General features: G+C 40.8%; 1 protein-coding gene across 2 annotated transcripts in view; it reads left to right on the top strand.

The window, feature by feature from the left end:
• The window catches only part of Uggt1 (UDP-glucose glycoprotein glucosyltransferase 1), a 150,814-nt gene that overhangs the window by 41,711 nt on the left and 96,372 nt on the right, over positions 1–12,731 (top strand). For both annotated transcript variants that reach the window (XM_023709676.1, XM_023709675.1), the window contains exons 9-12: positions 4,763–4,863; positions 6,148–6,247; positions 7,270–7,330; positions 11,787–11,878. In XM_023709676.1, the coding sequence (XP_023565444.1) occupies positions 4,763–4,863; positions 6,148–6,247; positions 7,270–7,330; positions 11,787–11,878 (354 nt within the window). The remainder of the gene's footprint in view (positions 1–4,762; positions 4,864–6,147; positions 6,248–7,269; positions 7,331–11,786; positions 11,879–12,731) is intronic.

Raw genomic sequence — 12,731 nt, 5'->3', positions numbered from 1 at the left:
TCAGATTCTTTTCGCATGCTTGGGAAATTTTCTGGTACTACTTCTGCGAACAGTTTTTTTTATGTCATTTGTGTTGATTCTTTCCAGCTGTTTCATTGATACTGATGAGTCTTATTTTTCTTTGCATCATCTTGCAGCTGTTGCCTTTTTATTTCCTAGTTCCTTGTTATTTTTAAGAGATCTTTCATGTTCACTAGCTGCAATGCTATCTTCAAGGTCTGAAATTCTGTCTTCAACTTCATTCAAGTAGTTTTGCCAGCTTTCAGTGGAATTCTTAATGTTCTTCTAATATCAGTTTGTATCTGTTTCATGCATTCTAGTTCTTTCCTATATTGTTTCTTCAGTGTTTCCATCACTTTTCTATTCTCTATTTTTTTATGTCTTCTTTAGATGTACTGAACAATTCTTTCATGATTGTTGTCATTCTTTTTTTACCTGAGAGATTATTTCTGTTCTGATTTCCTCCATAGCTGGATGGAGTTGTTTCTTTACTTCAGTTGCTATCATTTAAGAAACTTTAGGTATGTGATCTCCAAGTTCTTCTGTGACTTTTTCTCTAGGACTTGTTTTGGGTGGGCTGGAGGTCTGAGATTGCCCTTTGTTCCTTCATGTTGACTTTCTTTTTTTTTTTTTTCATTTTGACATTTTTGAAGCTTCCAGTCTTCACCTTTACTCAGCAGCAGTGGTAGGGAGACTAGGTTTGGGTGAGCAAGGCTCCCACGAGATTGGGAGGGCAGGGTAGGCTCACGAAAGCTCCCACTGTGTGGAGTTCAGCATGGCTTCTATCTTAGTGTGTGTGGGAGCTGGGGAGGGGCAAGCTGCCACATAAGAAAGAGCCATTGATGATAAGGGCCTGCCAAAGCTCTGTAAGGCTCTCTTGATGGGGGGGTGCAGGCCACAGGGTAGGGTTCACCATAGCTCCTGCCACTAGTGGGACAGACAGCAGCAGCTGAGCGGAGCTACAGTGAGGTGATGGTATGATTGACAGTTGTAGCTCAGCTGAGCTCCTGCAGTGTTAGGGAGTGTGGCTGGGGAGGGAGTGGAGCAGGGCTCACCAGGTCCCTGGAGCTGTTCTCTGTGTGCCTCATCTCCTTGGGTGGTAGGAGAAGTGACCGCAGCTCAGCTCAGCCGAGCTCAGGTGAGCATTAGGGTGGGTGGGGCTGAGCTCTGGGTTCCTCTTTATCTGGAAATTTCATCTAAGACATGTGTGTGTGTGTGTGTGTGTGTGTGTTTTAAATATATTTGGTTGTTATAGGGCCTCACTGTGCAGCTCGGACTCATAGTAATCCTTCTGCTTTCAGCCTCCCCAGTTCTGGGATTACAGGTGTGAGCCACTGAGCCTGGACTGTGGCCCACTCAGCCCACCCTGGCTTGGCATGTGGTGCTGGGGATTGAAATGCAGTCCCTGGATTTGCCTAAGCTTGCCTAAATAGGTGCTTTAGCCCACTGAGTATCTCTTCGGCTCCTGTGGTGTACTTTTATTATTATATTTATTTATTCAGTACTAGGAATCAAACTCAGGACCTTGTGCTTGCCATGCAGGCACTTGTGCCACTGAGCTATGTCACCAGCCCTATTTTATTTTTAGTGGTACTGAGAATTAAACTTAGGACCTTGCATTTGCCAGGCATGTGCTATGCTGCTGAGCTATATATCCCCGGTTCTCGATTTTATTTTGTTTTATTTTATATTTATTTTATTTTATTTATTTGTAGTACAGGATCTATAGGGTCTCACTAACAGATTGGACTTGTAGTGATCCTTCCTGTTTTTTAGCCTCCCAAGGGCTGGGATTACAGGTGGGCACCACCATACCCAGCCTCATTCGCTGTCTCAGCATGCCCCAGGGGCGGGGCCAGCATGGTAGGCCAAGGATTGAATCCAAGGGGCCAGAGAGATGGCTCAGTGGAATAAGTGCTTCCCTGGCAAGCACATGGGCCTGAGTTCAATCCCCAGTTCTGCCAAAAGAAAAAAAAAAATTGAACCCCTGGCCCTTGTGTCTGCCTAAGCAAGCGCTTTAATCCACCAAGCTATCTGGCAGGGCCTTACCTATTTTATTGTAAATAGAGTGCCTTCACGTCTAAAGAGTATGTGCTTGGCTCAGTTTTATATACCTTGTCCTTGACATTTGGCTGAATGAGATCATTTAACCAGATTGGTACTTCGGTGATGTTTTAGTTTAAGTTTGAATTGCTATGGACACATTGAATTAGTTCTGTGTATATGTGTATTTCTTATTTAGCAGATTCTGTTTTATGTATTTATATACTGACAGCACTGGGGGTGGAACCCAGTGAGCTACATCTTCAGTCCTTTATTTATTTATTTATTTTTCTAAAAATTTATTTATGTGTGTGTGTGTGTGTGTGTGGCCAGCTCAGCCCACCAGGGGGCGGGGCTGGCTGGCATGTGGTGCTGGGGGATCGAACCGCGGTCCCTGGGCTTTGCTAAGCTTGTTCCAAGTAGGTGCTTTAGACCATTGAGCCTTCTCTCCAGCCCCAGTCCTTTATTTTTATTTTTAAAATTTCAAGAGCAGGTCTCGCTAAATCACGGGGCTGCCTGATGGGATCCAGCGTGCCCCCATGCGGCCCAGCCTCCCAGCACGCTGGGCGCCCCCACGCAGCTGCTCTCCCGCCTGGGCCTCGTTACTGCGTGACCAGGGAGCATCTCGTCAGTCCCTTTCCGTATTCATGCTTGTAGGGTTTTTGATAGATGATTTTATATGTGAATACATAATGTATAATATTGAAGACGGTTTGCTTTTGGACATTCAAAATAGTTATTTAGCTATCAAAGAGAATGACCATTTTGGCCTTTTTGTTAAGGAAAACTGTTGTAACTGGGATTTTGGAAAGTGAGGGATCTGAATGCGTGTTTGTGCTGGCCATGGGCTGCACAGAACTTGCCTCCCAGCCGCCTGGTTGGTCGACCTAAATGTTAGGTATTTCGTTCTCAGGTAACTGTTTTACCACTTTCAAATGCATTGTATTCTTTCAAGATGAACCTTACAACTGTGATTAGCCTAAATTGTGCTCATGTGACTGAAAGATTAATGAGCATGTAGGTTTAAAGAGATTCTTCTTGGGACTGGTGACAGTGCTTTTTTTAGTTTAATTTTGGATTTTAAAAATATCCATGAAAAATATGGAGAATAACATAGACCCATATGCTCACTACCCGTAATAGACTATTGGTGCACTTGTTTTGTGGTCCCAAAGAACTGTTTATCAAGTTTTCTTTTTTCCCCCAAATAAGGCCCACACCCTCCTCTTCCTCGTCCTCCTCCTCTTCTTCTTCTTCTTCTTTTTTTTTTTTTGTCTTTTGAGACAGGGTTTTGCTATGCAGTTCAGGTTGGCTTTGAACTCACTGTGTAGCCCAGGCTAGCCTTGAACATGTAGAAATCCTCCTGCCTCAGCCTCCCTAGTGTTGGAAGTATAAGCATGCACTACCACACCTAGCCAAGGCTTATTTTTACTTAAAAACAGAACAAATCAGTAAAACACCATAGGTGAACTTGAGGTCTCACCCATACCCACTTTTAGTCTTTTTACTCTCTAGTAAAGAGTCACTATTTTAGTGATACATATTTTGTAAAACTTTAAAATAAGAGTTGCACAGTACATAAATGCTTACCTAAATGCAAATAGTTACACATTTAAGACAATTTCTATTAATTAAAGTGATGAAGTAATAAAAGCATACTCCATAAAACTATAGTTAGAACATCAGTTTGCTATAAGCTTAAAAAAACAGCGAATATTTTCTTGTAGTTTTGAGTTATCTCTTTAAAAGACCATGTGCATGCATATATAGTCCTTCTCCAATAATGGGTATGAATTTCTTTTTCTCAAGTTTGTTTTATGGATACTGTATAAGATCAAGAATGTGGGCCCAACAGCTATGCATTATAATTATGTCATAACAACTTCATTTTGTATAAGTCTTTAAAGTAGGTTGGGATGAAGTTCTCAAAACACTTTGGTATGTATTCTTTAGGAGCTTCTAGGAATAGCAAATTTTAAATTCCTTCAATGCCCAGTTTGCATTAAAATGAACAAGTCTTTGTCTCAAGTTCAACATTTTGAGGGGATCAGGGAGATAGTTCAGTAGAATAAGCGTATGGCAAGTACAAGGGCCTGAGTTCAATCCCTGGTTCTGCAAAAAAAAAAAAAAATTGGGGGGGCATTTATTATCAATAAAATGGTCCTCAACCCAATACTTAGTGTTGTTCTATTATTAGTTCTCAAGACTTATTCAACCTATTTCTGGTGCAGTTGAATTGGATGCTATAAATAATGTACATGTACTATGTCATTGATCATTTCAATCTTTCATGTGGAAGAAGAGAAATCAATACTGTTTATCATTTCTCTGAATTTTTGTTATGTGATTTATCTTTTAATATACAAACCTTATGATGGTTGAGCTAACTTACAATGTCTATATTTATTTTTGGAGGAAAATTGCTGTACTAATTTTTTTTGGCCTGTCTTAAAGATGTTTTCTTAGGATTGAGAGGAAAATAATTTAATTTTTTTTTTTTTTTTGGCTGACTCAGCCCACCCTCAGGGTGGGGCTGTCAAGGCATGTGGGGCTGGGGATCGAACTGTGGTCCCCTGCGCCTTGCCTAAGCAGGCGCTTTAGACTGCTGAGCTATCTCGCCAGCCCTGAGAGAGAAAATCATGAAGATAAACTAGGAGCCTTCTTCTGTCTTAAGTGTGTTGCCAGAAAGAGACAGCTAAAAGGAATGATTTTCTTTCAGAGACTTGCACCCTGAGCTAACTGGACAGTTGAAAGAACTCAGAAAGCATCTCGTAGAGAGCACCAATGAAATGGCGCCTTTGAAAGTCTGGCAATTACAAGGTAAAAAAGTGTGGAGAAATCATTAGCCTACATTTTGATAAATTTTGTGGTAATAAAATATGTAGAATTTAAATTTAACTGGATATATTCTCATGATCATGAGCACCACAGAATTTAAAGATAAAGTGATTATGATCACAGAACAAAAGAAGCAAGTACTTTAGAAGACAAATAATGTTAGGAGAAAGCAATACATATAAATGAGTACCATAACCTTCTTTCTGTGGCCAAATACATAAGCATGCAACACTAGAAATATGTATCTAGTTTTATGCCTCTGAATGTTTACATTTCTTTCTTTTCTTTTTTTTTTTTTTTTTTTTTTTTTTTTTTGTATGTTTACATTTCTTAAATGGTGTATCTGCAGGGTCTTTAAGGGAGATAAGAGGTAGAATTATGGGTACCTTCCTGTTCCAAAGACCATTGTACCAAAATTTTTCTACCATAATTGCTAAATGCCTTAAGCTATAGGTTTTTTTTTTTTTTTTTTTTAATGTATTTGGTTATTACAGAGTCTCTCTACGCAGCTCAGCTTCATGGTGATCCTCTTGTTTTCAGCCTCCCCAGAACTGAGATTACAGGCATACACCACTATGCCCAGACTCTGGCTGGCTCAGCCCACCCTAGGGGTGGGGCTGGCATGGCTAGTGGTGCCAGGGATCAAACCATGGTGCCTGCGCTTGCCTAAGCAGGTGCTTTAGTCTGCTAAGCTATCTTGCTGGCCCTTAAGCTATGTTTTGATACTTTATTTTTTGGGGCAAGGTCTTGCTATGTGCAGGCCAGCCTTAAACTCACTATGTAGCCCAGGCTGTTGTTGAGCTCAGCAGTGACCCTTCTGGCTCTCAGGTGCTGGGATTATAGGTGTGTACCACCATACCTGGCATGTGATAGACTAAATTAAATTTAATTAATTAATTAATTTTTATTTTTTGGTGGTACCAGGGATTGAACTCAGGACCTTGCACTTGCCAGGCAGGCACTTAGCCACTGAGTTATATCTCTGGCCCCCTGTGATATATTTTAAATTGAGAAGAAGCAAAAGGTTTGGGCTCCATTTAGCCTTTGCTGAATATTTTAGTTTGTCTGAGTAGGTCAGGCATGTCTCAGTGAGTAGTGTGGAGCCATGAGGTGAATGAACCTGCAACTAGATCATGAGCTCTGTGAGTGGTTGCATGATAAGGCACTGTTTATTATCAGGAGCATAGTGGGAAGCAAGGCTGAATGTTTTCTGCTTTTCACTGCATTGGATTAATACCATTTAACTTCCATTTGACATTGTTACAGACCTCAGTTTCCAGACTGCTGCCCGAATCTTGGCTGCTCCTGCTGAGCTAGCTTTGGTGGTTATGAAGGATCTTAGTCAGAATTTTCCCACCAAAGCCAGGTAATACAAAGTAAGACCTTGATACATTCTTCTGCTTAACATACCCAGTTATTTTCTTGTTTGCTTGCTAAAAGATGTAATTAAAATAGGAAAATACTTAGATATGAAAGTTTTATCACTGTTACTCATGTGCATGGTGCCCTGTTTCTGAGAAGTAGACAAAACTGCATTATGTGGTTGACGAGATGGATGCAGGCACTGCCTGTTGTTAGTGGTGCAACCTGCAAATAAATCATTACTCCACCTCATTTACCTCAGCAGCGGAATAGCAGTGCCTGCCTTTCAGGATTGGAGGAGTTACAGCATATGCTGCTGTAACTGATTGAGTTTGGCACAGGCTGTTGCTTCCTAAAGGGTTGTGTGTGTCATGTTATTAATTCTGCCCAAGAAACAGAGCCAGATAGGCTAAACGATTTGCTCATAGTAATAGAGTAGGGTTTTGAACTTTTAAACATTGTTTTCTGTTTATAATTTTTCATTTACTTCTCATACATGCAAGGCAAAATTGTTTTAGAAGCAAGATTGCTGATAGAAACCATTGGCAATCTTTTTCTGGACTCAATGAAAGAACTGTTTTGACCTCTGATGTGAAATGCTTTGTAGATAAAATTTTTAACCCTATAATTTATAAGTCCTAGCTTAGAATTGTTTTTCTGATATATTACGTAAAGATACACAAGGAGGATTCCTCTTCTGCCATAGTGCTTACAGAGGATGAAAAGTTTGCTGCCTTTATCTAACATATGTTTTATCTTTGAGCATTAGAGTTCAAACATAACAGTTGGATAGCATATTCAACTAAGAACTTAGAGACAACTGTACTTACTTTACAATACTCATGCAACTTTTTTGGTGTTATATAGTAAGGAAAAGTATGTGCATCAACTGTAAAAGTTGGAGGTTTTGTCTATTCTCGTTTTCTGCCTTTTTATTGAAGAATATGTTTCATACTTTTAAAAATAGGAACATTAAAGACAATATCAAATGTTAGGCCATATACTTATACTATTTTTATCCCATAGAGCCATAACGAAAACAGCTGTGAATTCAGAACTTAGAACTGAAGTGGAAGAGAATCAGAAGGTATTACCCAATGGAAAACAATCACTTACTCTGCTTTTACTGTATCTTTATTTTTTATTACTATATTTTAAAAGATGAAATCTGTTTAATTTGTGGTTTTTAGTAGTGTTAACTTTTATCAAAGATGGTGTTATTTTGTTCATTCCTGTGATCTTTATACTTTTAGTTTTTAATCAGAGTTAAACACGGACATAACTAAAGGCTACACATGGTGCTGCTTCCACATCGTTTAGAAAAGCACCCACCTTAGGTCCCCCATTCTAGAGGCACCAACTTTCAGGTCTTAGTTTGATAGTTTTCTGATAATGTTTTGACACGCTTATGTTGGTATTTTATTTCTCAGCTTTAGTCCTTACATTTTGACCTTCTATTTGAGGATGAGGTTTATTTTCCTCTGACTGCTGACCTTTCAGTGTCTCAGCATTGCCTCACATTGGCCCTTGTTCCATCTTTCCATCTTTCTTGTATTTTGTGTTGTGGTCTTACTCAGTTTTGATCTTCTCTAATTTTGACTGGTTGCTTTAGTGTGCATCAGAGATTCTAGGGTCTTCCTTTAGCCTTTTTTGTTTTCTTTTGAGACAGGGTCTCACTATGTAGTTCAAACTGGCCTTAAACTCACTATGTGGCCCAGGCTGGCCTTGAACTCACAGTGGTCCTTCTGTGTCAGCCTCCTGAATGTTAGGATTACGGGTGTACACCCCCACCATATCTGGCTTTAACCTCCTTTTATTTTGTTTCTCCAGTATTAGGAATTAAATCTGGGCCCATGTGCTTCGTAGTCCTTTTAAAATTTATTTGAGGAGCTGGGGACATAGCTCAGTAGGATAAGCGCTTGCCTGGCAAGCACAGGGGCCTGAGTTTAATCCCCGGTTCCACCAAAAAAAAAAAAAAAGTGACACAGGGTTTTGCCAGGTCGTTAGGTGCCTGGGCTGTGCTTGACTTGTGATCTTTCTGCCTGAGCCTCCCCAAGTGCTGGGTAACCTTGCAGGCGTGTGCCTTCAGGCCCAGTTTAACTCCTTTCTTGGGTCCCTTGTCTTCTTTGTTTTCAGTTTGCTCCCTTATTTGATGCATCACATCCTGCTTTGTGAGGAAAGTTGCATGGGAGTAAGTTTGCAACCTCAATATTAGTTTCCATGGGAGTTCCATTGATGGCTTGTCTGGGTGTGCAGCCCTAGATTGGGAGTCACACAGAAAGCGTGAAGAAACTGCCCCTTGGAAGTTTGATTGCCTTATAGCTTTGGGGAAATGTGAAGCCTTTGTGTGAGATCTGCTTCTCCATCTGTAATCATCAGAATATTTTCATTAGTTCGATTCATTTGAAAAGGCTTATGGATGAGACCTTCTGGTAGCAGGGTGCTTGAGATGGCCACTTCCTGGGGGCTGGCCCTTGGGTTGTGTCTGTTTCCTGCCGGGTAGTGTCTTGGTGCCCCATACCGGATCATGATAATGAGCATCAGGATGCAGGTAATCAGACGCTGATGTGAGGAAAGCCTCAGACTCAAAACCTGGGACTAGACCCAGAAGGGCACCTGAGGAAGTAGACTGCAGAGAGAAGAAAGTCCACATACCACTGATACCTTCAGAGAGGTGGGACAGCACCATGAAATCCAAGAGCAATAAATCTCTTAGAACATTGACAGCTACCTTGGACCTGCTGGTATGCACCTGTGTTCCCAGCTCTTTTGGAGACTGAGGCAGAAAACTCACTTGGGCCCAAGAATTTGAGGTTAGCCTGAGCAACATAGTGAGACCCTGCCTAAAATAAATAAATTAAATAAGTAAATAAATAAGTAAATAAATAGAAATAAAAGAATTTTATAGCTAGGAGAAAACTCAACAGGGCTGGATCCTTAGCAGAAGGATCTGCTAATCTTCCTTGAGAGTATAGTCTTGCTGCCAGAATTATAGAAGCTCTGTGGGGAAGGATTTGGTGACACCCTTAGTCCTCCAGTTTCAGTAGGGCCCCCGCCCCTGGTGGTTCTTCAGTTGCCAGGCCATGAGCCTTCACTTCTCTGGAGTGCCGATTCTACAAAGTAACTGTGGTTTCTCCTTCCGGTTCTCACCCTTGGACCTGCTAGGCCTGGGACAGTTAACAATCACTACTCTCCCCCTGGCTGCTGAAATTTGTTATCCCTTCTATTCTCTTTGCTGTGGATAATAACGAAGAGGCCTTTTCTTGGTCTATCCGTAGAGTTTCAGGAGGGGGAAAATACTCATGCTCAATTCATTATCTTTACCTTAAATATTTAAGTGTAAGACATTATTAAATACATCTTTGAAATAAACATGTATTTCTCAAATTTTTACTAACCTGAATGTTATTGATAATTTATATTTAAATTTTAATTTTCAGAAAATGTTAAACACTATTTTAATTTTATAGCTTCACTGCCAAAGAAGACAGAACATTGTTGTTTTCTTTGAGACAGGTTTTTGCTTTGCTATTGTAGTCTTGGCCAACATTAAAGTCACAACCCATCTGTCTCAGACTTGTGAATACTGGGATTGACGGCATGCGCCACCATTCCTGAATAATTCCTAAATCTTTAGTGTGATGGATTTTCCCAAAATGAGCCTACCTATGCAGTCAGCATACAGATCTAAAATGATGTGATAGTACACATTTATCAGATCAGAGCAGTCTGAGTGAATGTGGAATTCTTCTCTCCCGTGGAAGAAAATCTAGTTCTTAATTCATACTGCTCTCCATTATCTTGTTTTAAGTTGATAAATAACTTGTGATATACAATGTGATTTTTTTTTTTTTCTCCTTATTTGTATTTTAGGGAAGGGTCTACAGGGTGTTCAAGGTCTCACTACTAGATTGGACTCTAGTGATCCACCTGTTTACAGCCTCCCAAGAGCTGGGATTACAGGTGCATGCCACCATGCCCAGTCTCAGTTGACATCTCAGCATGCCCTTGGGGCAGGGCCGGCATGGTAGGCCTGGGGATCGAACCCCAGCCCCTGCGCCTGCTTGCAGGTGCTTTAATCTACTGAGTTATTTGGCTGGCCCTTACAGTGTGATGTTTTGAAATATGTATACGTTTTGGTTTTATCCTGTAACCTTGCTCACTATTGGAGTAGGACCACGATTTCCTCACTTTTGTTTCTCCTGTGTGGTGCTAGATCTTGCTTTTTTTCTCCCCTTAGTCCACTGACATCTGGGGAGTAAAGGAGCTCACCAGGCCCTCTTTTCCTTTTCCTAGACCTGTGTTCTTAAGGGATTATTGTCTGTTCCTGGTATCTGATTAATTTTATCTCTTCTCAAATACATAAGTAACAGTTGCTGTTTCCTTTAAGAAAAAAGTCTATCAGAAAGGCAGTTATTTAATAGAGCTACATGCAACATGGAGTCAGAACAGTGTTTCCATTGGTTCAGACAGATCTCAGGCTGTGTGGCCACTTGTGTACAGGACTGCCACCACTTTGGTAGGCCACAAGTGAAGGATTCTGGATTCTGCAGAGGCCTGGTCTTGCAGGGGTGGGTTGCCCTGTACGTTATCTTCAGTGTAGCAGTTCAGAAGTTTCTTGTTGTGCCTTAGTTTGAACCCTTTTTTGGTCTGTATTCCTGGACTTCATCAAGGGAGCCAGCTTTTGCTTTTTTTTTTTTTTTGTGGAACCGGGGATTGAACTCAGGCCCTTGAGCTTGCCAGGGAAGCTCTTATTCCACTGAGCCATCTACCCGGCCCAAAGGGTCCAGCTTTTGACTGCTACCATAACATCACAAACGGGAAGCAGGGGGAGTGTAAAAGGCCCAGGGTAGCGAGCCTGCTGTGCCCTGGTGCCGGCCACCGGTGAGCAAAGGCAGGGGAATTCCAGAGCCTCTGCAACTTTGTAGCTGGGTAGGTGGGAGAAGCCTAGCGTGGGTCCTCTGGAATAGCCAGCTGACTTCCTTCTGTCCTCAATACTGTGGTAAGGGGTGGACCAATTTCTTTGGTTATGAGGGATTTTCTTTGCTCCTAAGATAAAGCACAAATATGTCTTTTCCATTAATGTCTGGTAAAAATGCTAGATTCAGTTCCTTGCAGGTAGTTGTGAGAATTATTGATAAAGGAAACTGAAAGATTACAGTATTGTAATGTATCTTGGGGCAGGAAGAAACTTGCTATATTTTAAAATTAAATAGAAACAAAATTTATATACTTGGCCTATTTTATTAACATTCCCTTTTTGAAAAGTGATTCTCAAGCCCTTGGTTTATCCACCCATCTCTGACGTTACAGGAAGCGAGTGTGAACAAGAAAGGAGGCGAGGGAAAAGAGAGATGTGTCCTATAAATCAGCAATTCATATGGTGTAGGAAGTACTAAGAGGGGCTGGGGATGTATAGATGAACATCTTGGCCAGCTGTGGAAAGTCCAGATTTATATGGCTAATGCCCAGAAAGAGAAAGTTTTGTTGAACATTCTCTTAGTGCTTCCTAAGAAATTTTAATTTCTGCATATTTTTTTCAGTATTTCAAGGGAACGTTAGGATTACAGCCTGGAGATTCAGCTCTCTTCATCAATGGACTTCATATTGATTTAGATACACAGGATATATTCAGGTATGGATTTTACTCTGTGTTCGTAAGTTTTTGTAATAATACATAATGCGTGAGGTAAAGGCGAATGCTTCCCAGGCCTCACTCTGTGTGGAAATGGGCTCGTGCTATACCGTGGTGGGCCGGCCGAATCTCCCATAGCCAGTTTGCATTAGAGTGTGTTCTCCACACCAGAGGGCTTTTCAAGGGTGTGTCTTTTAGAGCTATAGTGTTCCTGTTAAATGTAGAAATAGAAAAGAGCAGGTTCTTTTGCTTCTGAAGTAGTGTGAAGTGGGTTTGTTCAGAATGCTGTCTCTGATGTCTCAGTAGACATTATTATTTGAATATCTATCTTTTGTTTTTTAAATGTAATCCAAGACTAGCACTGAATTGTCTTTATGATTGGTGTGTAGATGGACAAGTAAAATTGAGATATTTTGTTTGTTTTTTGTTTTTTGAGACAACCTCACTATGTAACCTAGCCTGGCCTTTGATCCTCCTGCCTCAGCCTCCCAAGTGCTCAGGCTACAGTGTGAATCACTGTGCCTGGTTTAGAATTCAGATTTTATCCTTGGATTTAAGATCAATGCAGTTGACACTGAGGCTTCACAGCAGTAAGAATAAAATCTCTTGCTCATACTCCACAAGTAGTTGCCAGTAAGGTATTTGCACCTTATTTTTGTTAAGGCGGTGTCCTCGTTGACTGCGTTACAATTCCGTCGTGCTCCTTCCTCCCTCTCTTGTCGCAGCTGCTTCCTGTACTTTTCTGTGCGGGCCTGTGTCAGTTGGTGTTGGTACTGAAACATGTATTAAACATAAAGAAGTACTTTCTGTGTGTTTTTTTTTTTTTTTTAATTTTTATTTATTTATTTGAGAG

The sequence above is a fragment of the Octodon degus genome, unplaced genomic scaffold (genome assembly GCF_000260255.1).
Source record: "Octodon degus isolate 3935 unplaced genomic scaffold, OctDeg1.0 scaffold00014, whole genome shotgun sequence".
Classification (NCBI taxonomy): Eukaryota; Metazoa; Chordata; class Mammalia; order Rodentia; family Octodontidae; genus Octodon; species Octodon degus.
This window is presented reverse-complemented; position numbering and strand designations above follow the sequence as displayed.